The 25,108-nt window shown below is 56.1% G+C and overlaps 3 protein-coding genes across 4 annotated transcripts in view; 1 reads left to right on the top strand and 2 right to left on the bottom strand.

Annotated features, from left to right (window-relative positions):
• The first annotated feature begins 431 nt into the window (after positions 1 to 431).
• Positions 432 to 1,466, top strand: LOC136296061 (probable D-lactate dehydrogenase, mitochondrial). The gene is made up of 4 exons (XM_066194883.1): positions 432 to 513; positions 641 to 753; positions 970 to 1,111; positions 1,197 to 1,466. Exons 1-4 carry the CDS (start codon positions 451 to 453, stop codon positions 1,464 to 1,466), a joined length of 588 nt encoding a protein of 195 aa, XP_066050980.1. The 5' UTR covers positions 432 to 450.
• Positions 1,467 to 1,824: 358 nt separating this feature from the next.
• BCAR1 (BCAR1 scaffold protein, Cas family member) lies at positions 1,825 to 8,710 on the bottom strand. 2 transcript variants are annotated; one of them, XM_066194412.1, is made up of 7 exons: positions 8,543 to 8,710; positions 7,023 to 7,715; positions 5,664 to 5,825; positions 5,332 to 5,436; positions 3,766 to 4,914; positions 3,467 to 3,556; positions 1,825 to 3,113 (listed from the first exon to the last, which is right to left on the bottom strand). In XM_066194412.1, the coding sequence occupies exons 1-7, from the start codon at positions 8,552 to 8,554 to the stop codon at positions 2,598 to 2,600; spliced, it is 2,727 nt and encodes a 908-aa protein (XP_066050509.1). In that variant the 5' UTR covers positions 8,555 to 8,710; the 3' UTR covers positions 1,825 to 2,597. The 2 variants fall into 2 exon arrangements, with proteins under 2 accessions (XP_066050509.1, XP_066050508.1); XM_066194411.1 differs by lacking the exon at positions 8,543 to 8,710 and having other exon boundaries at positions 7,023 to 7,849.
• A 6,197-nt stretch (positions 8,711 to 14,907) lies between these two features.
• Positions 14,908 to 25,108, bottom strand: part of CFDP1 (craniofacial development protein 1) — a 62,364-nt gene continuing 52,163 nt past the window's right edge. The window contains exons 6-7 of the mRNA XM_066194410.1: positions 20,677 to 20,835; positions 14,908 to 15,650 (exon numbers count right to left, since the gene is read on the bottom strand). Coding sequence (XP_066050507.1) covers positions 15,560 to 15,650; positions 20,677 to 20,835 — 250 coding nt within the window. The 3' untranslated portion in view covers positions 14,908 to 15,559. The remainder of the gene's footprint in view (positions 15,651 to 20,676; positions 20,836 to 25,108) is intronic.

Below are 25,108 nucleotides of genomic sequence, written 5' to 3'. Positions count from 1 at the left end.
TCCTGGCCCTGAATGGGGAAACCTGGCTGCCTGCGCATGGGAGCAGAGGGACAGGGGGGCTTGGGGAGCCCTGACTGGAAATGGGGATACCATGGGGACACCATGGGGGACATGGTGGCTCCTGTCTGGGAGAGGAGGAGCATGGGGACATGTGGTCTCTCCGGGGTCACGGACCCCTGACCAGCTGCGGGGATACTTGAGCCGGCATGGGGGCAGCCGGGAGGGTAAGGGAGACCGTGGTGGATGCGGTGACTCCGCTCAGGCAGGGGACGGCGCGGGAACGTGACCACAGGCCCTGGTGGGACCCAGGTCCCTCCGCCAGGGACACACTCGCATGCGGCTGGAGCCACCTTAAGGTGTCAGTGTGGGGGAGGGACAGACAGGCTGCGGGGGAGGGCAGTGTCCTGGTCCTGAGCAGTTCCAATGTTGCCGTTCTCGTCCCGTCTCGACATGGCGCTGCGGAGGGTGCTGGCGCTGGGGGCAGCCCTGGGGCGCCGCAGCTGCTGCTCCAAGGTGGGGCCGGGGCTCCGAAGGGCGCTCGGGTCCTGACGTGGCCACTCGGCCTCGTGCCCTGGGCCCACGGCCGTGATGAGACCCTCCCCACTGCATCCCTGACGGGTCCCCGTTGTTCCCCTCGCAGCCCTCGCTGCCCGCCGACTTCGTGGAGGCGCTGAGGGCCGTGGCCGGAGCCCCCAATGTCTCCACGGCCACAGCGGTGCGGGAGCAGCACGGCCACGATGAGTCCATGCACCCGTGAGTGCCCCTGGAGCTGGGAGCCCTGAGGACGGGTCTGGGGAGAGGAAGGGCCATGGGAAGGGTCATAGGGAAGGGAAGAGGTGTGGGGATGGGAAACGTTTGGGTAGACCCACGGAGAAGGGAAGGGGCATGTGACATGTCCGCGTTTGGGAAGGGCCACGCGGAGGGTCAAGCGGCTCAGTCGGTTGGTCAGCGGTGCTGCCTGTCCCCCAGCTGCGCCCCCCCGGACGTCGTGGTGTGGCCCCAGGCGGTGGGGCAGGTGCAGGAGCTGGCAGCCCTGTGTCACCGCTGCCGTGTGCCCATGGTGCCCTTTGGCACCGGTACCGGCCTGGAAGGAGGCGTCAACGCCGTGCAGGTATCGGCTCCCCCGGCGCCTCTGAGCCCCCAGGGGCTGTGGGTGCCCGGCCGTGCCCAGACCCCCGGCTGTCCCTGTGTGCCAGGGCGGCGTCTGCTTTGACCTGAGCCGCATGGACGCCATCACGGAGCTGAGCCTCGAGGACTTCTCGGTGACAGTGGAGCCCGGTGTCACCCGCAAGGCCCTCAATAAGCACCTGCGTGGCACCGGGCTCTGGTTTCCTGTCGGTACCGTGGGCATGAGGGGTGTCACGGGGCTGGGGGTGACGGCACTGGAGTGGCTGCAGATGAGGACACACTTGTGGAGTTGTGGATTGTGGGGTGTCCATAGGTATGCTGTGACTGCAGGGCCGTAACAGAGGTGTCTCTAGGACTGAGGGTGCCATGGTTCCTGAAGTTCTGGAAGGGATGGATAGCCACGACCAGGAATGCTTGGGGTCAGGGGGATACCATCCTCTCTGCCACACCAAACCCATGGCTCCCACAGCACCTGGCAAGGTGCTATGAGGGACACTCATATTGTTTCAGGGCCCGTGGGGCCCCACTGCCCTGTACTGCCACCCCTCATTTCCCCCCAACCCTCTCAGGCCCATCCCTTGTGCCCCAACAATCTCCAAAGGCTAGATGTTTTAGGAGGACAAGATGTCCCCAGCCCTGCCACAGGGCCTCTCCCTCACCCCAGCAGGCACACGCAGATAACCAGGAGATAAGGGGTGTTTCTAGGCAAATCTTTTTACTGCTGAGGGACTTGGGGCCAAGTTTTGGAGGGGGCTGCCACTTGATAGCTCCAGGAACCAGTGGAAGCTTCCCATGTTCAAAAGGCACCAATTTCAGTTCGCGTTTCGGTTACAGCTGGTACTGTAGCACAACCCGAGACGTGAGAACGCACAGCTTAGCCCCTTCCTGCCCCAGCAGCTCCCCACCACCCCTTACCCCCTGGGCACCCCTACCCCCGGCCTCCAGCACACAAGGGGACAGTACAAGCCATCTATGTCACACTGTCCCACCATCAGAGGGGACAGCTTCCACACCATTAGAATCTCCTGGCCACCACAGAGTTCTCCAGAGTGCACTGTAGAGTCCCCTGGAGAGCAGAGCAGCCACAGCATCACAAAGGGCATCTCAAATTTCCAGGCACATCCTTGCCTCCCCAGGGACATGGCCCCATGCCCTTCAGCCCAGAACTGGCCACCAGTTTTGTATGGAGAGAGGACAGCAGGGAAAGAGTAGACATGGATCCACCTCCCCGCTTTGCTTCGTTACGGGCACAGCTCAAGCCATTCCTGGCCCCTGGCCAGAGGGAGGAGGAAGGGGTATGATGGCTGCAGCCCCTCACCTCTGTTCCCACAGAGTCCCAGCTCCCCGGTGTGCATGGGAGTCTCTATGCACATGTCTGCTTACACCGGGTGGAGAGGACTTGCATGGAGGGAAGTGCATGTCTGGGGAAGGGTGGGGGCCAGAGAGAGGGGACAGTGGCCCTGAGGCCATCACATGGCTGCCAGCTGGCCCAGCACCATCCTGAATTGCTGCGTGCTGTTAGCAAGGTCCTTGACACGCTCCACCATGTCCTTGGAGGCAGAAGGAGACGGATAGTGGAGGGCAGCTGCCTTGGTGGTCATCACAATCTCCTTGAGCATCTCACAGAGGAGGTTGCTGTAGTGCATCACCTTATGCTGGACGTCCTGGGCCTTGGCCTGGCGGGACAGCGTGTCCCCAATGAAAACAAGCTTGTGGGCACTGAGGATGACAAACTTGCTGTGGGCCACAAAGATCTTGGGAGGTTGGTTGGTGCTGACGGCAGTGAAGAACGCATCGACAGCATTGGTGAGCGTGGTGAGGTTGGCCTCACACTGCTCCAGGTAGAAGAGGAGGAGCTGGCGGTCAGCAGGACATAGTGTCCCACCGCCCCGCGCGGGGCTGTAGTGCTGGGGGGGGCTCCAGTTGGACAGGTCGTTGTCGATGGGGCGCGTCACCTCCTGCTCCAGCCGCTCAAACTGCTTCAGCTGTGGGAGAGACAGGCATGGGGCAGGGTGACCATTGAGACAGCACCTGCTCCCCTCCGTGGAGCCACTGGCACAGGTGGCCATGGCCACCAGCCTCAAGGGAACACAGTGAGGGACAGCTCCAGCCCCAGGACAGCTGTGCCAAGCCCCTCTCCAGGATCAAGGTGCCTACACCCCTCTCCACTGGCATAGCACTGGTATGGAAGGCAAGGTAGAATGCACCATGAGAACATCCAGGGAAGAGTGCTGTGGTTAGACCAGCAGCAGAGGTTAAACAGAAGCAAGACATGGGGCCCTGTGCGCCTCAAGCACTGTGCACAGCAGCGCCCACCTCCCTGCCCCAGTGCCCTTACCTGCTGGTGCTCCAGCTGGTCCTTGCTCTGCCGGATGATGTTGCCTTTCTCCAGCAGCTCCTTCTGGGTCTTCTCAAACTCCTCCTTGCCCTGCAGGGGCATGACATGGAAGGGGTCAGTAACATCAGCCTTGCCAGAGAGCTCCCACTTGCCCTGGCACATCTCTGGTCCACACAGCCCCCCAAGCTGGAGGGTAGGAGCAAAACCTAGGTGGATGCAGAGCTGCCTAATCCCCCCTGTGCCAGGGAGCCACCATCATAACATACCCTGTGGGAAGCAGCCCCCAAACCCATGCCCACCTGGAGATGGACATAGTCATAATCCTCCATCCAGCCACTCTCACTGTTCTCGTAGGGCCCATCAGGCGACTCCTGGGCCAGCAACTTGGGAGGGGAAGGCAGGGGCCGTGACTGGATGCTGCTGGCCTTGTCAGAGGGGTGAGGGGGCCCATGGCCACCACTCTCCACCACCGGCTTTGTCCGTTTGAAGAGAAGGGAGGCATTGCCATGCAGGAAGGAAGCCAACTGCTTGGTGTCATCGGGAACACCACGTGAGTGCATGATGAAGTGCTCCAAGTCATCTGTGCCCGGCTTGCTGCTGGCCAGAGCACTGGGGGCCCAGTGGCAAGCGTCCAGCGCTTGGCCATGCCGTGCCAAGGCCTGGTAGACCTCCTCCATCTTTTGAAGCTGCTTGCTGAGCTTGGTGTAGAGGGAGCGGTCAGAGGCCTGGGCAGCATTGCCCACTGCCCCCCGGGCAAACTCCAGCAGGTCCCGGAGGGCCGTCCGGACGCCCTCGGCTGCCCCACGGATGTTGGCAGCGTTCACCTCCATGTGCTCGGGGCTGCGCCAGTTGGTGCTGATAAAGGACATGAGGTAGGAGACAGCGTTGCTGACGCCGCTCTGGAGCTTGGCCAGTGTCTCCATGGCGGCATCCAAGTCCAGGGAGAACTCTTTGCCGGCTCCCTTAGCCGACTCCTTCACAGGCACCACGTCCAGTGAGGATGTGGAGATGTTGCTGCGGGTACTGCCTGTGCTGGAAGCCGAGAGGCGCTTGGCATCAGTGCCCTTGGCCTCGCGGTCTACTTGCGGTGGGACGTCATAGATGTACTCGCCCTCCGTGTCCACAGAGCCCTTGCCTGGGGCATGCAGGTCCCGGGGTACGTCGTACACCTCTTGGGAGGGGAAGGTGGATCCCCCCAGCTTCTTGAGGCTGGGGGGCACATCGTAGATCTCGTGGGAGAGTGGCAGCTCAGGAGCACCTTTCCCAGCTGCTGGGGGCACATCATAGACATCCTCTGGCAAGTAGGGCTCCTGTTGGGCCAGGATTAGGGGGTGGCGGGACGGGTCAAAGGCTTTCTGCTTGGCAAAGGCGGGTGGCACGTCATAGGTCTCCTCCCGTGCTGGGCCATCCGGCACGTCCTTGCTCACTGAGGGGGGAACATCGTACACCTGCAAGGGCAGAGCAGTGGCACTGTCAGCACTGCTGGGAGAGCTGGCCTGGAGCAGGTGTGGAGGTGCAGGTTTGCTGCCCCAAGCTGCAGGGCATGCAAGTGCCAGCACTGAGCATCCAAAATGGCACTGGGTGGGAATGAAGCCATGCACCCCAGGTGTGCCCCTGCCCTTTGGGACAGGAATCAAAAAATCCTAGAGCAGCCCAGGTTGGAAGGGACATTGAAAGATCATCTAGTCCAACCTCATTCCCTGGATGTGAACATCCAGCAACCTTCTCCTTGGCATTCTGAAAGCCTCCAGTGCCAGGGACATCACCACATCTCTGGGGAGACTGATCTAGTAACTTTTTTTCCCTGTAAAAATCTGTTTGTCATTCTTACACAAAGAAGCTGGGAGCTTCCCAGCAGCACTTACAGTTTGGTGCAGGTTCTTCTCCACACTGGGGGGCACGTCGTAGATCTCCTGCCCCGGGTCCTGCCCATTGGGACCCTTCACTGCCATGGGAGGGGTGTCATAGACCTGGAAGGGGGGGGGACACAGGACGATGTGTCAGAGATGGTGTGGCCACCCAGCTCTTCTCAGGGACCAGCTGGGAATGGTGGAGGTGCTCAGAAGCAGCACCAAGGTCCATAAAGTACAGTTTTGGGTGCAGTTTAGTCTGGTGTGGATCTCAGGCTGTGACAAACCATCTCCCATTCTTATGGGCAGAGCCAGAGATTCCCCCTTGACACCCAAAGCAGCCTCACCTCCTGGCTGAACTGGCTTGGGACCCCTCCTCGGAGAGGCGGCACGTCATAGATCTCCTGAGAGCCCGTGGAGATGAGGTGACGAGGGAAATCGTACTCAACCTGCTCACCCTTGGGGGAATCATACACATACACCTGACCCACACGGGTCGGCACCACCACCTGGAAAGATGGAAAAGACATGATGTGGCCACCGCCGAGCATCTCCCACCCTGCATCATTCCCCCAGAACCCAGCAATAGGGCCAGAGAGAGGATGGTTGCAGGATTCCGTACTGGAGTGAGGGTCTGCCCGGAGCCACGGGAGGGCGCTCCCCGGCCGGGTGTGCGGCGATGCCGGGGACGGGATGATATCACCGGTTATTTATAGCGGCGATAGAGTCTCAGCGAGAGACAAAGCCCGGCCGGCACGGCCGTGCCGTGCAGAAAGCAACGGCCGATCCAGGCGTGGGCCGGGGTCTGCCAACGCCTGGAGAGCCCTGCCCACAGCTCCATGCCCGAATGGGTGACATTTCACGGTGACACCAGAGCGGAAAATAACCAAACCCAGAGGGTAATGGCATCCTGCCCAACCAGTGCCAAGGAGGGCTGAGGTGTTGGGCTGGTTCTTCCTTTTCGGATGCCCCTTGTGCCCTGGCTGTGATTTGGCAGCTCCCGCCCCTCACTGGCCGCTTCCCAAGGGTATGAGTTGGAGTAGCCTTCCCAGAAAACACGATACTGAAAGCACCTCACTCCTCTTCCCCAGGATGACGTGCCAGGGAAGGGGCAGAGCCAGAAGGAGGTTGGTGTCTGGGATGGAGCCGTTAGGCTCCATGCTGGGGACAGCCTGGTGGTTCACCCTTGCCTCACCCATGTACCTAGCAAGTACTGGCAGGCTGCCTGGCACAGTTGGGAAATGCTGGCACTGCTTGTCTGTTCCTGTGTGTGCTCCCAGGAGGAACAAAACCTCACAGCATTGTGCTGGGTACCACAGCTACTTTCACAGCTCCAGAACCTGGCATGCCAAAACAGCTCTTGGGTTACCAACACTTTATGCCCATACCAGACACACTGCCATGCCCTGGGTGACACCAGCAGAGCCCACACAGGAGACCACAAGGACCAGAGTGCTGAATGTTGTGCAGCCTCAAGAAGGGTAGCTCACACCAACCAGAGCACCTCAGCCACTGTGGACACTCTCCCAGCGTACCCACTCCTGCCAGCAGCGTGGGCAAGGATGCCCACACAACCCCAGCAATGGGCACATGGGCTGCCTGCTCCAAAAGCAGCAAGCTGAGAAGCCCAAGCTGTGCCACCTACTCACACCCACAGACCACTCCACAAACGCAACACACTCCCCACTCCAGTCTCGCCATCCTACCTTTCCCTGGGGCTTGTGCCCTTCCCAGCTCCTCATGTCCAATGAAGGTGGCACCTGGTAGATTTCTTGAGCTTGACCAGCTGAAGGAGGAACCTGGTAGACATCCTGGGGGGGACTGGCAGAGCCCCCTGGGTATGCCTCTGCTGCCTGGCCCAGGGAGGGGGGCACCTGGTAGATTTCCTGGCCCGAGTTGGGGAAGGCGTGGGGGGGTGCCTGCTTCGGGTAGGTGGAGGGCTGCTTAGCTGGGGCAGGAGGAAACTGTCCAGTAGATGCTGAGCCCGGGTACAGACCCTGCTGCCCCTTGTTGGGGACTGGCATCAGGTAGACATTGTCGCCTTGGGGGGCGTAAGCAGGGTGCATGGGTGTGTACTGCGAGGCCGGCGACAGCGGGGTGTAGCCCCCTTGGTGGAGGAAGGGCAGAGCCGGCTGGGGTACCGATGGTTGTTGCGGCGGTGCCTGCCCCTGTGTCGGGACAGGCGCTTGCTGCTGCGGCTGCTTCTTGTCGTACATCCCCACGAGGATCTTGAGGCGGTTCCCGGGAACGATGCCCTGCCGGCCATGGAGCGAACAGAGCCACCAGCCGTCCAGCCCCTGCGTGTTGCGCTCCAGCACCGTCATGATGTCGCCCTTGCGGAAGGAGAGCTCGTCCGGGGACTCGGCCACGTTGTCGTACAGCGCCTTGGCCAGCACGTTCTGGAAGAGAGCCCCGCGCCGGGGCGGTGAGCCGGGTCCCGCCGGCCGGTGGGGCGTCATCCCAGCGGGCGACAGCGGGGCGGCAGCTCAGCACCGGGACGGAGCCCCGCCGGCCGGGGGCTTCGCTGCGCAGTTCCCGCCCGCTGGACCTCCCCGTTCCAGCCACCGCGGGATTCCTCGCTGGAGCAAAACCCACCCTTCCCAGAGGTGGTGCTGGGAAAGGGCCGGGCCTTTCCGCCTCCCCGGTTTCGGGGGGCCTCCTCTGCCTCTCCCGCCCCTTCCCTCCGCCGACTGGGAGGAAGTGCCGGGGCGGTGAGTCAGCCGTGGCCGTGGCCATCGCACGGCACCCATCGCCGGGCCCGGGCCCCTTCCACCCCGCGGGGTCCCCGAGCCGGGCCACGGCGGCACCTGCCGGCACTGCTCGGGGCCGTGGCGGCGGGACGGGTCGCGGCCCGCCCGGGATGGCGGGGCCGGACTCCGGTGTCCCGCGGCCCTGCCCGCCGCCGGAGCCGCCCAACCCGGTGGGGCGGAGGCCTGGGGAGGCCCCTGGCCCCTTTGGGCCCCCCGCGAGTCCCGCAGCGCCCTGACCCGCCGGGAGTGAGGGGGAGCAGGCAAGGCCTCGCCGCCTCGGAGCGGGGCAGCTCGGCCAAGGTCACGGCAGTGGGATCGGCCGCACAGGAGAAGCCCGGCTCGGGCCGAGCGGTGAGGGGGCTGCGGCCTTCCTCCTCGCCCTCCTCCTCCTCCGACAGGGCCCCCCAGCAGCCGTTCCCCCGCGCCCTACCTGTCCCCGCACACGCCCCCGTGTCCGCCCCCGTGCCCCCGCTCACCAGGTAGTTCATCTTCCCGCGGGGCTGCTCCGGCCGCAGTGGGGGCGGCGGGCCGGGTGCGGGGCCGAGGGCCGGGCCGGGCCGGGGGCGGCGGGGCCGGGGCGCGCGGGCGGCGGCGGCGCCGTAGGGATCGTTATAGCGCCGCGCGCGCCCGGCCCGGCCGCTCCGCCCGCCCCCATTGGCTGCCGGGGGCGGGGCCCGCGCCGAGGGGCGGGGCGGGGGCGTGGTCTCGGGAGGGGCGGGGCGGGCACGGGGGGCGCCGGGGCTGTGACGGGTGAGCTGCGCGTGTGTAGAGGCAGTGAAACGGGGTGTGACACGGGCCGTGGGGGCGTGACACGGGCCAGGGGGGCGTGACACGGGCCAGGGGGGTGTGACACGGGCCGTGGGGGTGTGACCAAGTGCGACAAAGGGCAAGGGGATCGGAACCGGCGTGCAACAGCTGTGCACAGAAGGGTGTGCAACAGGTGTTGAAGTGGGCCTGCACTTGGTGTGCAACAAAGGCTGTATGGTTGTGTAATGGGTGTGCGAATGAAGGAAAAAGGCTCTGAAATGAGTGTGTAATGGGCAAAGGTCATTAAAGGTTAATGGCTGTGTAACAGGTGTGCAGTGGGTGTGCAATAAAGCGTAACAGTGAGCTAACTGGGGAGTTCTGGAGTGTGTAATGGGGATGGTGTGTAATAGCAGGAGGATACAAGGGGCAGGGAACAGGTAGCTGTAGATGCAGTGGCTCACATGGCACACCCTGGCACACATGGGACACCTGGCACAAAGGGCACACCACTGCTGCCTGTCTGGCCTGTTCCAACAGCCTGGCTTATGGGCACCCCAACAGCTGGTAAGCCTGGGTTTGGCATCACTGTATGCTGTGCTGCAGTCCCTGCTATCGTCTGCAGAGAGCTGGGAGCAGGCTGGGAGGGTGGCTGCAGCTGGGAGCTTTGGGAGGCACACGTGTGAGCTGCGTGGGGGCACAGGACCTATGGTCATGCACAAGCTGCACGGACACCCACCCTGATCCTCAGGCGTGCGAGAGCCAGAGCACATAGGGAACCAAGGGAAGGGACACAAGGGGTGCCTGCAGCCAGCGGGCTCATGGGCAAGGGCGCAGTGAGTGGGCCTGTGTGAGAGCTGCAGGCCAGTGAGCGAGTGGTGCGTGTGGAGACAGGCCAGGAATGTACCCCTGACTGTGCATGTGCCTCCCGGCTGCAGTCCCCATCACGGCATTTCCTCTTACCCTCTGTGGTTACTTTCAGGCCACACCAGGGTGAGGTGGCAGAGCTGAGGCCAGATCGCAAACACATGCCCTTCCCCTAAAAGCAGTGCTTGAGCCACCACCACTGTCCCCAGCTTGGAGGCAAGTGGCCCTGTGTATCACCGGCAGAAAGGGAGACTGAGGCACAGCTGTGGGGGGAGACATCCGGTGGCAGGGACTGCGGTCGTGCCCACAAACCGCAGCTGCCCCGGCGGGCACAGCCTGAGGACTGCGGTTTCCTCTTGTTGGTGACAGTGGTGACAGTGCAGGCACTGAGCACTGTGGGCGTCCTTGAGATGGGCTCCAGACTCCCCGGCCTCTGTCCCACCACTCTAGAGCTGATCCCATGAAGCCAGGATGTGTTTGCTTTGGAGACCCTGTGTCTGGTGTGGGCCCACCAGGCCAGCAGTGAGAGTCTCCTGGGATCCCTGAGATGTCCTCAGGCTGAAGCTGCCACCATATGACTTCAGGCAGGTGCTGAGGCTTCCTGCTTTCGGATTTAAAAGCAGTGGGAATTTCACTTTTCCCTCTCCCTGTGTTGATGCTCAGATCAAAGTGTTCACTGTTAAACTCGATCCCATTTTTGGTCCATCAGAGTCAAAAATCACTGCTTGCATCCACTGAGTACTCCGAGCTGGCAACAGCTCCTGCACATCCCTGCTTCCACCCATGGGGCAACAGGCACCAACAGGTCTTCCTTTGGCTTCTCCTACCTTTAAGAAGATGAAAAGTGGAGCATTACAGGGGCCCTGCAGCTCTAGGGATGCTCAGAGCTGGACTGGCTGCCAGAGCATCCTTGTGCTGCTGTCGGTGGGGTACGGCAAGAGTCCCACCAGTCCCATGCCATGATTCCCTGCCAGCTCCACTGGACATAGGGCTGGGTGTTTCGGGATGGATGCTTCTCGGGATGCAGGTTGCCCCAGCAACGGTTGCTATGGAAAACACTTCAACGGCAAAATTTCCAGCCATATTCATGTGTCCATCACTGTCTCTCATAGAGTCCCTGGTGTATGGTGAGCCAGGCACGGCTGGCTCCACACGGGCAGGCTGTGGCTGCAGGGGACTGGCTGTGCTGGGCCTGGCTATTCCTGAATCTTTGCACCTTTTCCTGCTGGATATACTGTGAGAAGGTGTAGCAGATAAAAGTGAGATTTGGGGGAGCATGGCAGATGCACAATGGACAGGGGGAGCAGGCTGTGCTGAGCCATGCCATATTAATTGGGTAGCAGCCAATTAATGTCCCATTGGCCCTGCCATGCCCCAACCATTGGATGAGATTAATTTTGGTGAATCAAACACAGGGCACAGCACTGGGACAGTGGGACATACCAGGAAATGGGCTGGCACTGGGATGTTTGCCAGGACCAGCAGCTTCAGCTGGGGCTTCCTGCTCCTGCCCACAGCCCTGCCAGGTCTGTGCTTCAGAAAGCCACTCCCCACCTCCTGGAGCAGCAATAGGATTACCCAGGACTGAGTCTCCTAGCAATGAATGAAGAAATAAATCCTGTAAGGCAGGACAGGATTTATTAGACTTCAATATTCTGGAAATAATGAGGACATTTCTCTTGGCTTGTAATATCACGGGACCCAACAGGATCACAACCAGGATTTATCCCCGTGCTTCTCTGTGGCACTGGGTTGGTTCTTAGCTGTGGAGAGAAGATGCTGGGGGAGGCTGCCTGCCTTTCTGAAGAGCAGGATGGCGGGGCACCCCCTCATCTCCACCAAAGCCAAGGCGGACTGCAGGCCTCAGGCTGCCCCAACAGTAGCAGCTCTGTTTGTCTCCCCATTCATCCCCCAGTGAGGGCTGGCACAGATCCTCGCCCCCGGCTGGGGCTCACTGCTGGGAGCGGGAAGGGCTGACAGCAGGAAGGGCTGGCTGTGCCATCGCCATCAGCTGAGTTTCAAATGTCTGTGCCAGCACCCACAACCAGCACAAGGATGCCCTGGGGTGGAGACCCTCAAATGGGGTGGGAGACTCGCAGGCCATTCCATTACACCCCATTAGTTTTGAACACACAGTAAACAGAATCCCACTGTACTGCTAGGTGGGACATTGCTCTGAAGGAGAGGTGGGAAGAGGCTGAAAACATCGTGGAAAAGGATATGGTGCTGCCAGTATCACCTTTCAGGCACCAGCTCTGCCCCTTGAGGAACTGCTGCCCTGGCTGCGGGGAGGTGCTCCTAAGGTCAGCCCCACACTCTGGCCCTTTTTTCTCCCAGCTGCCACATTTTGCCCCATGGCATCTCTGTCCATGAATCCCCTTGTGGTCCTTGGCACAGCCTGGGGCTATGGCATGCACCCCCAGCCATTCGATCTCCTCCCATGTTGAGAGCTAACATTTATTCCTGCATCCCTTTCACTGAAGCAGCTTTAAATGCAGTGTTACCTCCCTGTCACGATTCCCATGGCCCCATAACAGCCCCCACAAACCCCAGCAGATCTGTAAAGCTGAGCCTGTGGGGGTGGGTTGGACACAGCTGGTTTTACCCATGGCCCCAGCACAGGGATGCTGCGACAGAAGCCCTGACCATTAGGACACATGGACACAATTGGAGCCTTGTTTGGGGCTCAGCTGCACAAGGGGCCCCTTCAGACAGCCAGGGAAGGGGGAGCTCCTTGGGGTGAGGTGATGCTTTGGCCATGAGAACTCCTTTTAGGGCCAAAATTACCCCAAGCAAATGCCCAAGGGGGGTTCCAACTCATGGAGAACAGAGGACCTTCCCTGAGAAGACAGCTCCAAGTGGGAATGTCTCAAAAGATGGACCCACATCTGAGAACATTGCTCCTCGCAGAAAGTGCAGGGCTGCAGGGACAGCAAGGGCTGGTGGGTCCTGGGGCCACCCCCCTTCGTGGGAAGGTGACGGAGCAATGGAAATAGCAAGCAGAGAGGGGTTTTGGTTGGATTTTTTTTTCCTTCCAAAGCAGCCAAGCTGTGTTTTCTGGAGACCTGTAAATCACTCCTCGTCTTCAGCAAAGAGAGGCAAGGAATACATGATCCAACCCAGCAAAAACGCGGGACGCTTGGGAGCATGGAGAAAGCCAGGAATCAGCCCAGGCTGGAGGCTGCCTCCCGGCCATCCCGCCAAGCCTGTCCCAGCTTGCTGGGCTAGGAGCTGGCACCGCAGCCCAGCATCCTCAAGCTGAGCTGGGCACACCATGCTGCCACGAGCTGGGGAGCCCAGCAGAGAGGGGAGTCAAGGCTCTCGGCCACAGTCATTACACTGCACCTTTCCATCAGGTCAGGTTGCTTCCAAGATTTCAAGATTTTCCAGATTTGCTCAGCTGAAGAGAAGAAAAAACTCTGGAGGGTTTCTGAAGAGCATAGCTGGGGCTGGCAGGCAGGATCCTGTAAATTGGGGGTCATCAATTTTCCCAGTTCACCAGCATGCCAGCGGAGGTTGTGCTGGCCACATTCCTCTAACACACTGTTAGCGTACATGCGAATCCAAAGCCACCCCCAAGCCATCCAGAGCCAGATGCAGCTGCAGGACTCACTATGGACACAGCCTGGAGCTCTTCAATGGTTTTAAAAACAAGGCTGGGTTTGGTGCCTCTGGTCTGGGATCTCTGAGGGTACTTGTTGCATCTCCATTCTGCTCTTGCTCATGATACAGTGCACAGAATTATTTTCCATTTACCTACTTGGTGCTGCCCAGCTGTTGGAGCAGAAAGGGTGCTAGAATGCAGCAGGGATACTCACACTGCAGCAAAAGTTTTGGTCAGCAGCCCCCAGAAGCCAGATGCCACAGGGTCCCAGCATGTGCAGAGGTGACATGACAGTTCCCTGCTGCTGCCCAGCGTCAAGAGTCAAGGGGGACACAGGGCAGAGATGTTCCCAAATATTCCTTCTTCTCTGCTCAGCAACAGCAAAGCAATAGGCAAATAATTTCCCTGGCTGCCTGCTCAGCACGCACAGCAGGCCCAGCCCTCCCAGCCCTGCCTGTGGCTGCCTCGGCATCTCACCATCTTCGGGGATCTGCAGCAAAACAAGCCTGGGCTGCCTTGGGGTCCCTGTTGGGAGGGACCCTGTAAGGAAGGCAGGACAGCTCACAAGGAGAGAAGGCACTGGAGATGGTCCAGCACTACCATTCCAAGTAGGAGAGCAGCCTAACTACTGCAGCAGCACCTGCCTTACTCCACAGCCCCCACTGAGGTCCTGCCAGGGCCATTCTCTGCCACTCAGGAGCCCCAGGCTGAGAGATCCCCGCAACAGTGCCCTGCACAGGGACTCTGGTTGGTTTTGCAACCTAAGCCAGAGCAGCAACTGGCTTGGAAGTGTTTGCAGATGAAAACATACCATCACTCTGTTGTTTTGTTTCTGTCCAATTTCAGGCTTGTTCAAGCAGGTCCATTACAGCTGATTCTGTATAGAACAGAGCCCCAAAGGCTGCAGCTCCCCTGAGCACGTGGTGTTTTGTTCTGGTCTATCCTGCAGGCCACAGAGCAGGGGCTGACTCAGCAGCAGACACATGAGCCCAAGGCTCAGACTGTGCTCAGAGCCACAGGCAAGGGGCCATGGGCAGTGACAGCATGGCTCACCCTGTGGGCAGGAAGGACGGGGTTTGCGCTGCTTTCCCCCAGCACAGAACCAGCACGGGCTGCCCCGCCAAGCGGGCCCAGAGCATCCTGTGGGGAAATGCTGGTGAAATGCTGCTCTCCTCCAAGGATGTGCACAGGCCAGACATCAGGAGCTGCCCAGCTCCACCAGAGCCAGGCCAGCAGGAACAGCCAGGATGATGGTGTGTTACTGGTCTCCAGCTCCAGCTGCTTGTTCCACACCCAGGCACCTTGGCCTGCCCTCCCAGGCAGCTGCACTGCTGAATGTCCCTGTGTGGCCATGCTTTGGATGGGTTTCCTTACTCCTGCAGCACTGCTACAGGACTACATTGACCTTGTCACGCTCAGTTCTGGGTTTCATTGTACCACCAGGCCCAGTAATGAGGAGGGAAAGTGATTCAAGCCCTTGCTCTGACCCCCAGGCTGCTATCAGGGCACGCACTAGGCACCTCTGAGAGGTTTTTATGACTCCCATCACAAACTCCTTACTATATGTGATCCTTAATTTCTTTGTCCTTTGCTTCCCACACAAACCACACTGCCAGCATGCAAGAGTGTTGGGATGGAATACTTTATTCACGTGAACACTCAGATCCTGGCCCTTCCTGCCTGCTGCAGCTGCTCCCATCTTCTTGACAGTGTGAACAAGGAAGGATTTCTTCACCAGTTTGCTTAACCCCCCCAGCATCATCAGACCCCATGAACAAGTACAGACAGTTTGGCTTTGTCTGGACAGGAGCACAGGGTGGAGGGGCAAGGAGTGCTGCGGGGCTGGCAGAGCCAGCAAAAGGGCTCCAGCCCACAGCTTGCGTATGCACAGCAGCCATGAAACCTTCTCGCAGCTCCACTCTTACCACCAAACATGCCAGTACTCTCCCAGCCTTGGTGACTCCTCCTGCTGCCAGAAGCACTTGGGATTGGTAAAGGATGGATGCCACCACCTCTTCTCCTTGGAAAGTTGTTGCCAGAATTGCACCAATGTCTTCTATCAGCTGCTGGGCCATTTAACCCTCAAAGTGCCTCCTGTCCATTGACAAATACCCTCCCCAAATTATTACAGTAAAAGGAAAATCCTGTATGTTGAGACATACAGGCCGAGTCTTGGGTGGAGAACAGTTTCCGTGCTTGGTGGTTGTTGGTGGCCAGCAGCCCCCAGCCAGCCCTGGGGCACAGAAGGGAGCAAGATCCCACGGCCACCCCCAGCACGTCAGGGCTTCATCCTGCTCAGTCTGATGTCGCGTTCGATTTCAAACTGCCTGTGATCCACGCGCTCCAGGAATGCTTTCCTCTCGATGTACCTGCAGGGAGGCAGAGGCAGAGGCTGTGAGCAGTGCCCGTGGCAGCCTGTGTGGCCCCCAGCCTGGGGCAAATCCCACCCGAAGGGATGAGCAGGGAGGGAAATCACCATCTGTATCGCCTCCCTCTCTTTCCATGAACTGATCACTCCACTGAATATCTGTGGACACTAAAACTGCTCTGTGGCCTGCTGGCTGTCATCTGGGGGACTCCCAGAGGTCTGGTGGTCACACAGGCTAGAGAACTGAACGGACTGATTTTGGTTCCAGCTCTTCTACAGCTGAGAAAAGTCCTCCACAGACACTTTGAAGGGGATCAGAGCAGGCCTTTGCACCACCTAGCAAAGAATCTCAAACCCAACCACAACCTTCAATACAAGCTGACAGGCCCATGAGACAAGCCAGGAACAAGACAGGGAACATTTAGGTATGCAAAAAGTATTACCCAGAAAGCCTGCAGCAGCAGTTCAGGGATGCAGGCCACGGGTTTCCCAGCCACAGACCAGCTTCTAACCACCACTGAGTATTTAGTGCTGCCCCTCAGCACAGCACCTGAGTGCTGTGAGGAAGAAGGCACTCCTGTGCCTAGAAAAGCACCTTGCTGCTCATTAATGGCAGGCAGCTGAATTTTAATGTACTTCGCTGCAAACCCTTGCCACAGACAGCCCGGGGCTGTGCTACTAATTAACCTACAGAGGGAGTGAAATTGCAATTCAAAACAGGAGCTGTAATTGAATCATCACAATTGTTTTGCATTTGTTCCAGGGTGGCAAACACTGGACTGCCATGACAAGGTCATTAAACTTGTGTGGGGAACCACTGAATTTTGCTGTTCTGTCAGTCACTGCTTTTCCTGCTCACCAGGGCAACCCACTGCTTGAAAGCAAGACCAAAGCCTAAGGGAAGATGAGCATCTCAGGCTCTGCAGGTTTTCCAGGCTGCTGGCAGTATGCATGAAAGTGCCCAAGACCCACATGGGAAGGCTGAAGGCCACTCCTACCAGTGGTCTCTCTGAGACAGATGAACACTTGGTGATGAGGTCCCTGCAAGGTCAGGCTGGATGGGGCTCTAAGCAATCTGATCCAGATAAAGGATCCCTGCTCACTGCTGGTGGTTGGATTAGTTGGCCCTTAAAGGTCCCTTCCAACCTGAACCATTCTGTGATTCTGCAACTCTTTATGCTACAACTATTGAACCTGTACTGAATGTGTTCCCAGCAGGGAGCCTTTGCCCTTGCTGCAAGGGACAGGCCTGACACTCCTGCCTATCCAGCCATCATTGGAAATGAATGAATCCAGATTCATTTCAGCGAGTGATTCCCCCAAGCGGGTGAAGAGCCCCATGCGTCCCTGCTGCCACCCCATTCCCATCGCAGCTCCAGCCTGTCATGTGCTGACACAACTGGGTCAGCTCATCTCCGCCAGCTGCAAGGGGCAGGGACCAGCACAGCGCAATGCAGGCAGAGTCGGCTGGGAGGAGGTATTTTTGTGGCCCCTGCCCTTCACTGTTGGAGGAGGGCTGTGCACTGAGGCCCTCTCCCCACACTGGTTCAGGAAAGGCAGGCAGGGGAGTGTCACTTCCCTTCATCCCCGTAAGCAGGGAGGTGACCGGCTCCTGGGGCTGGGCTCAGAGAGGCCACAGGAAGGAAGCTGAGGGGTCACGCTGTATGTGCTCAGTGTCATATTGCTGGCGTGTGGTTTTTCCCCTCCTCCACTGGTAAACACCAACCACAACCCCAGCTGGGAAGACAAGGCCAGGAGTTACTGATGTTCATCTGGGAACACCCCAATGGCCTGGGCAGCAACAGCCCAGCCTACTGAATGTGAAGCTCTTTTGGCCCCTCTGTGACACCCATCTATCAACCCCAGCAAGGGGTCAGTCTCTTTCTCCTCCTCTTCCTCCCTGACTGCTGTGCCTCTCTGGTGGGCCGGGCCTGGCTCCTGGGGGATCCGTACGGATCATGAACCAGGAATGTGGTCTCACAGCTGCAGCCAGCAGCGCTGCACAGAGGAGGAACTGCGACGTCATCCCATGGCGTTGTCCTTGGCTGGTCACAGCAAGTGCTGTAGGTACCAGAGCAGACCCCCCAGGCACTACCTGGGCGTACACTGGAGCTTGTGGAGCCTGGCTGGCTTGTGCTGCAGGCACACAGGGGCTGGAGGTGCAGACGGCTGTGAGCAGGAAAGCTGCAGGGCTGGCACAAGTCCCTCCATGCTCTGAAGCCTGTGCTGGAGCTGCAGCTCTCTCTGTGCTCAGCCAGCTTTGTGCGGCCGACACCAAGGCACCATCAAACACGGTGCAAAGTACACGAGTGAGGCACAAACACCCGATCTGCACTTGTCTAAACAACCTTTGCTACCTGAATCAATACCTTCCTGTAAATTATCAACCTGCCTGGAAACAGGGCAGCTGTGATCCACAGCAGAGCAAAGTAAATCCATTGGGAGCAAGGCTGTCTCTGCTAACAAGGGCAGCTGCAAGCTGCTCTGGGGAGGGTCTCTGGTGCTGCCAGTCCCCTGTCAGTCACCATCAGTCACCCGGTGCAGGAGTGCATGGGGCCGGCTGCTCCCCCATGGGGCTGCCCTACAAAGGTGGCCCAATTAAGAGGCCACTACACATTTTCATTTATAAAGCACATCAGAGAGATGAACAGCAAAGGGGATAGCTGCCTCTGCTCCTTACTCCAGCCCCTCCTGTCAAATCCAGGACAGGCCCTCAGGACCTGATACAGCCAGGCTGTAAAAGCCCAGATTCTATACCTAAGGAAATGCAAATCACTGGATGGGGGCTGGGTGTACAAGAGGTGGAAAATCAGAGGCAAGGGAGGACAGAGCCATGGGGCAGCACATGTCTCCTCTTTTTCAGGAATTCTAGGCCCAGGCTGTGGCTGGCTGATTAACCAGCACTGGCAGCAGAAAGATGCCACAGCCCCGGCAGCAGAAAGATGCCACAGCCCCGGCAGCAGAAAGATGCCACAGCCCCACTGCTCCACTGGTTGCCGTGTTCTGGCCAAGCATGTGTGGCTGCTGGAGAAAGGCCAGGGAGGTACGAGGAGCTCTGGGCTGCAGCAACTTCTACAGGGCTATCACAATAAAGGAATTCAGCCTGTCTTCCCTCTCGAGCAAAAAAGTAATGCTTCCTGCCTTCCTTGAGATACACATGGACCATATCCCTGGTAAGTGCACAGGATGTGTGGCATTGAGCAAACACCTCCAGGAGTGGGCTGTAGCTTTCTTTGTCAGTCAGACACTTACAATCACACAGCAGGACACGTGGGGAGCAGAGGTTTCTAACAGCACCAGGGATTAAAGGCAGCGCCCTGCTCTCGCCTGCCTGGGTTGAAGGGTTAACAACAGCTCATTACAATTTTTATAGAGATGTGTAAATGATTGCCCACTGAAGGGTGAGCACAGTTGACATTATTAAAGGAGAAGAGGCAGCTGCAGAAGGGACAACAGGCTCCTGTGAAATGACCTGAGGCCGGTAGCAGCTGTGTCTGTGTGACCTACCCCCCAGGTGGGATGGCTGCTCTGTGAGGGTTCTGCACCCTTCCCACCCAGGTGGTCTGTAAGCAGAAATGCAGTGGGCTGTCCTTCCATCGGTGCTCCTCCCTTCTCCCTTTACCTTGAAGGTGGAAGTAATTCCTAGTGAGCAGATGCTTGGTTGATCCCCTCACACTACATGCCTGACTAGTATAAACATATTCGTAAGGAGTGTCTGAAGTTATCCTGGCATTATGTTCCTCATTGGTTTAATGACAAAAACCGCTTGCAAAGAGCTCAGCAGATTTTCTAGCCTGGGATGTGACAGGCAGCAATACCCAAAGCTGTCCAAGATTAAAGATGCTCTTAAAATTGCTGCTCTGCTTTGCTCATCTTTTCCATGTGCTGATCCCTTCTTTAGCCTCCAAGGACCATCACGTGAGTGTCTTTGGAAAGGGTTTTCAGGCATGAAGAGCAAGCTGTCCTGCTTGGATGGGGTGGGAAAGGAAACAGCACTGACCAAGAACTGGGTTTGGGCATACAAGAGATGACACAAAACACTGCACTGCCACACCTGTGTGTTGTGTAAACCATTCACCTCCTTGGACTTCAGGGAACTCAGAGGAACAGCTGCCCCTCTTCAGCACTCCTACTGAATTGCTCTAATTTTTCAAGGGCATGCCATCAAAACAAACCAGGGGAGATTTGATGGAGAAGGTGTGTTGTGGAAGGGTCCAAGACCAAACTGAAAATATCTATTTGATAGTTTGGTGGTTATAAAATATCTGTTTAAAATAGAAAAAACACAATCTGTTGGAATGCAGAAGTTTTGAGTTTTTCCTGTAGAGTAAAAGAACAGCTTATAATAAAATCTACATTTTATGAGCTGTCCACTAAGCCGGTTATGTTTTCCCAGAGCTTAGCAAAGCACTTGTAGTGGAAATGCTGCTTCTGATCTCATTATCACTCCCCGCAGTGCATGTTATTAGCTTTCTGTTTTATTTACAGCATCGCCATTTACTTTTATGATACTTCCATTAACTTCATAGGAGTGAACATTGCTTGATGCACACAACCAGCGCCCAGTGCTGCCATAATCCTTAATGCACCTTGCCAGCTGTTCTGGGTTTACACAAATCTTTATGCGGGAGGAAGGAGGACAGATGCAGCTGAAACATGTCATTTGAAGAACAGAACAAAACCCTCCCAAACTGAAAAAAGAAAACACGACAAAGGCAATTGTGTTTCCTCATGGAGGGGGCTGCATTAGACCAGTTCATGCTCTGTGCCACAAGAAGAATAGATGATAAAGCCAGACATTGGCTGGACTTAGAGAACTCACAAGGTTGTTAGCAGAGAGTGATAGGTGTTTGCAGACTTACCTGCCCCCTGTGATGCTTACAGCAGCTACTGGCTTTATTGTATCCCTAAAATAAATCCTTAAGAAATCCCATGGGGTTTTGAACTCTGTAGCCAGCAATGGGCTTCCCACATGTAAAGGAAGCAGTGGGAAATTCTGGACTACTATTAGGTAAAGTCCCTCTTACCCGTCTTTCCCTCGGTTATGGATTGCCAGCTCCTCCACAATCCCCTCCTCCTCCTTGAAGTTCTCCCAGTCCAGTTTAGATTTCTCCAGTGTGCTCATCTTCTGCTTTTTGGCACCGATCTTCCCCAGGAGGCTACTCATACCGCTTGGCCTCTTCACCCTGATGGAGATTAAAGAGCAAATATTGGTTGAATGCAGGGAGATGGGAATTAAAAACAGAGCTGAGAAACGTCACACATGAGAGTGGTGGCTTCGATGGTGGTGAGCCACCACCACCAAACAGATGGCCACCAACTCCAGGGAGCCTGCAGGCAGCAAGGTCACGCTTCCTGCAGATCCTGCTCTGCTGTTCCCCTAGAAGCAGCAGAGTTCATTACACACATTTCTCAAGTGCTTGGTTTTTGTGAAAGGGCTTTTTCATTTATCTTCTTAAGAGAACAGAGAGCTTTCAGGCCAAAAGAGATCATTAAATCATCTAGTTTGACCCCTTGTATATACCAGGCCAAGCCATTCCACTGATCACCTCTGTGCTAAGTCTGGTTCTTTGTCTTCAGTTAAAGTGTTGTTTTCTGGAAGGCATCCAGCCTCAGTGCGTCACCAGTGCTGACAACACATCTAGGAATTAACCATTTCATTGGTATTAATGTTTGATTTTCTCTAGTTTTAGGTTCTGGTTGCTGCTCCTTATTCTAAATTCAAGAACGCTTTGGTCTCCAGGAGAGTCTTATTAGTGACATACTTGTACGCCACTACTGAACTTACATCTGAATTATTTTTATGCAAACAGATAAGAGTTCCTTATGCCTCTCATTGAAATGCATTTTGCCCCAGCCCGTACATCACTTCTAAGGTTTTGTCTCCCTGCTTACGTTTCAATGCTCTTTGAAGATGGGAGCACAGAACTGCCTGTAACTCCCACCCTTCTCCTGATTTGCTTCTGTCCAAACATCACCTAAATCCTGTTAGCTGTACATTGAGTCCCAGTGCACATGCAGTGATCCCATACCATCTCTGGGTCCCTGTTTGGCAAGAAGACCACTTTGGTCTTTCATCCCTTGTTCTTAGAGGAGTGAAATCCCACCCACGCAGTGGGGCCCCCAAATCTCCCCTTTATGCTGGGAAATGCACACACAGGAGCTCAGGTCAGCCGAGCTGCCCTCTAAGGAAGACAATTCTCAGGGATAGGAACCCATAAAACAAACTTGTATTAACCCTTCTTAAACCCCCCCGAGGAATGGGGGGCAAACAGCATCCCATTGAACTCATGTTTACACACATTCCAGAGATAACTTCAGGTCTGCAGGGCCTTTGCCTCTGCAAGAAGCCAGAGAGGAAATTACTCTCGTTCCTGAGAGATGAAGGAATTCGGGAAGGGGGGCCCAAGGAGGGCAGCCAGGTGAGCATGGCAAATTGCTCTCCATCAGTGCTCTCTGAGCACACTCCTGCCCAGGGGTAGCCGTCCTTGGGAACCTATCCAAAGCTGTCCTTATCGGATCATTAGCGTGGTTTATTCTTCCGTAATTTGCAAGCCTCTAAAGGAAAATAATTCTGCAGTTTATATGGAATTAAATCAAAGAAAATGACAACTCTGTAAGCCTCAGCCAGAAGACTCTTAATGAAAGAATGGCTGGCTAGAGTCACTTGGGGTTGCAGCTTCCTGACATAGATATATTTGAGATTAAGGACATCTTGGCAGGCTCCACAGCAACTGGACAAGGCTGCCTGGCCCTTTTAGTACCAGCCAGAGGAGCAGAAATGTCCTAGGACGTGGGCCTCTTATTTCCTTCAGTCCCTGCCCTTGGCTGGAGCACAGGCAACAGTCAGCAGTTGTTCACTCTGTGGGGATACAAAACAAGCTGGATGCTCTTTGACTTGCCTTTATCCCTGAACATCTCATTAAGATGTCTCCAGCCCTTCACACCATGATCACACAATAAAACCTTGATCCTTGCTCAGCCTCCAATTCTGCCTTACTTTTCAAGGCATGATGGCTCCAGAAATCCTTATTTGTAGGTTGCAGGAAAGTGGTGTAAGGGGGGAAAATGGGCAAAGATGTTCTCAGGACAAGATAAAATTGGAGAGACTTGGTTCCCACATTTGGCTATCCAGGACTACATAAGCCTTGCTCAACTACCAAACCCAGTATCAGATGCATGTTCAAGATTTGAGGGAGTCAGAGGAAAGAAGGAGATATGACAAAGAATAAGGATGAACCAAATAAAATATTGGGCAAACATCCCCCATGGCATTCCCTGCTGCGCAGCTGCCTGGAAAGCAGAGCCTGGTGGTCGTGCACAGCAGTTCCCTATGCTGCACTGGGAGGCCTTAAAGATGCCCTGAAACAGATCTAGGGAAGTGCTATGGCTGATCCAGCTGGCAAAGCTCCTCCGCCTCAAGCCTGGCGGGCAGAAGGTGTTTAAATTAACACAACATATTCAATAACACATCTCTCTGAATATACTTAACTTTTCTGACACACTTGGGCTTAAGATTTTCCTACTGTTGAAGTGGGAATAGCAGGGATGTAGAAATGGAAGGTGTTGTCCCTTGTCCCTAGATTTCTCCTAAATGTTTTTTAGGGACAAAAATCCCCAACGACCCAAGAGCCATCTCATCTATGCAAGGACACCCACAGCTCATCTGCATCCACTGACCTTTTCGTGGGTGGAAGTCCAAAGTCACTGTCAGTTGAAAAATAGACAGGTCTGACTGCAAAGGACACAGCACACACCTGGAAAAACCCAGCTGAAAGTTCTGGGATCTTTCCTGGGTGTTAGAGAAATCTCTTTCCTGCAGAGTGACAAGCAGGCTCAGAGGCAGGCTCACACATGCTGAGACTGATCCTTCTTGGCTGAACCTTGGGCTGTTGGCTGCTGGTGGGGAAGAGCTGAGTTGGGACAGGAGCCAATCGGCCAAGCTGGGCTGCTGAGCATGTCTCTGCATGAAAGACTGGGACCTGCTGACAGGCCCCTGCTGTCCCCAAACCACAGTGGAGAATAGATGGGAGGGAAGGGAACCAAAGACAAGATGGTCCATGGCCAGAGCTGGAAGAAGAGGTGGTGCTGGCTTCAGGGAGCAGGAACCGCAAATTAGACGAGGGCTGCTTATGGTGTATCCCTTCTTCCATGGCAATTCCTGGCATAAATTAGCATCTGGATGCACACATCCATCTGTAATGGTGCTCAAGGCCTCTGTATGTCCTCTTGGCCATGGATCTCAGGAATATTGCTCAAAACATAAAATTCACCCCTTGTTTGAAGCTACAGAGTCTGGCCTATGATTTGGACCTCCATCAATGGCATCCAAATAATCACAAGAATACTCACAAGTCAACAGTTCCTTCAAGGCAAGGGAACCTGACAAAAAAGGCCAGGCTACCATGGCGTAGACGACTACTCCAGAAATATTAATATCCAATGTCAGCCCCATGCTGGAAACTGGCTCAGGGCTGGATAACCTGGTTCTGCTTCTGTCCAGACAATTCTGTGCTCCTGCAGCAGGACACAGCCTGGGCCAGGCTGAAGGACATGTTTGAGTCTGCTGCTGAGTCTTCATTCCATGCTGAGCCTTCTATCACCCTGAATAAATCCAGCAAACCTGGGGGTGGGAATTCCTACGCTTGTGCCAAAATGAAGCAAATGAGAAACATTAAAGTCCAATTAAAAACTTGCTTGGCCTTAAATGCCTCATCTGTTTAAAAAGCAAGTAAAGGGGCCTGATTAATTGCATTCAGTGCCAACAAGAGGAATTATTACCCTTTTTGTACTCATTAAGGGTATCTGCTGTGGCATCTTTAATCACTAAGGCATTTAAAAGAGAGAAAGTAATTTGCTAAGACATAATGGATCCCAGGGATGAGGATCAGGACAATCGCCTATTTAGGACACAAAGACATGCTCTGAATTTTCACAATAAAAAGCACAGCCAAAGTCTGTCCCTGAACCAGCAGAAAAAAAAAAAAAAAAGTGCTGGGGATCTCTGCCTTGGTGGGGGGATTCCCCTGAACCATCTAATGTCATCAGGCCAAGGACTGTGTGTGTGCATCACCTGGCATGGTTGTACACAGGGACAAGCAGCAAGCCCTGGGCTCCCCTGCTGTCCCACCATAGGTGAACACGCTCTGGATCCCTGTCCTTAACAATGAGGCTTCCCCCACATCTTGGTGCAAGCCTGCAGCCTGACCAGGAGCTTGGAAAATTGCTGCTACAGCAGTGATAAAGTGTCACTGCCATGTGTAATCCCTGATGTCTTGTAACAGGAAGGTCAGCAGCATCTGGGAAATGTATGCCTGTTTAAAAGAGGCAAACTTCATCACAAGCTTTAGAAAATAATCTTCCAGCAACTGGGGACACATCTACAAAGGTCTTACAGTACATCTCACCAGCCAAAGCAAGGTGAGTTCCTCTCCCACTCACCCAGAGACAGGTGCTCTG

The sequence above is a fragment of the Chamaea fasciata genome, unplaced genomic scaffold, assembly GCF_029207755.1.
Source record: "Chamaea fasciata isolate MVZ Bird 193981 ecotype frontalis unplaced genomic scaffold, bChaFas1.0.hap1 SCAF_12, whole genome shotgun sequence".
NCBI classification, from domain to species: Eukaryota; Metazoa; Chordata; class Aves; order Passeriformes; family Sylviidae; genus Chamaea; species Chamaea fasciata.
This window is presented reverse-complemented; position numbering and strand designations above follow the sequence as displayed.

Bases quoted from the DNA above. Each gene is read 5' to 3' on its own strand.
- LOC136296061 (XM_066194883.1), top strand. From the start codon at position 451: ATGGCGCTGCGGAGGGTGCTGGCGCTGGGGGCAGCCCTGGGGCGCCGC. The intron at 754-969 runs GTGAGTGCCCCT...CCTGTCCCCCAG, and splicing joins CACGATGAGTCCATGCACCC to CTGCGCCCCCCCGGACGTCG. The intron at 1,112-1,196 runs GTATCGGCTCCC...CCTGTGTGCCAG, and splicing joins GAGGCGTCAACGCCGTGCAG to GGCGGCGTCTGCTTTGACCT.
- BCAR1 (XM_066194411.1), bottom strand. From the start codon at position 7,775: ATGACGCCCCACCGGCCGGCGGGACCCGGCTCACCGCCCCGGCGCGGG. The intron at 5,826-7,022 runs GTAGGATGGCGA...CCATCTTTCCAG, and splicing joins GGCACAAGCCCCAGGGAAAG to GTGGTGGTGCCGACCCGTGT. The intron at 4,915-5,331 runs GTAAGTGCTGCT...CTGCCCTTGCAG, and splicing joins AGAAGAACCTGCACCAAACT to GTGTACGATGTTCCCCCCTC.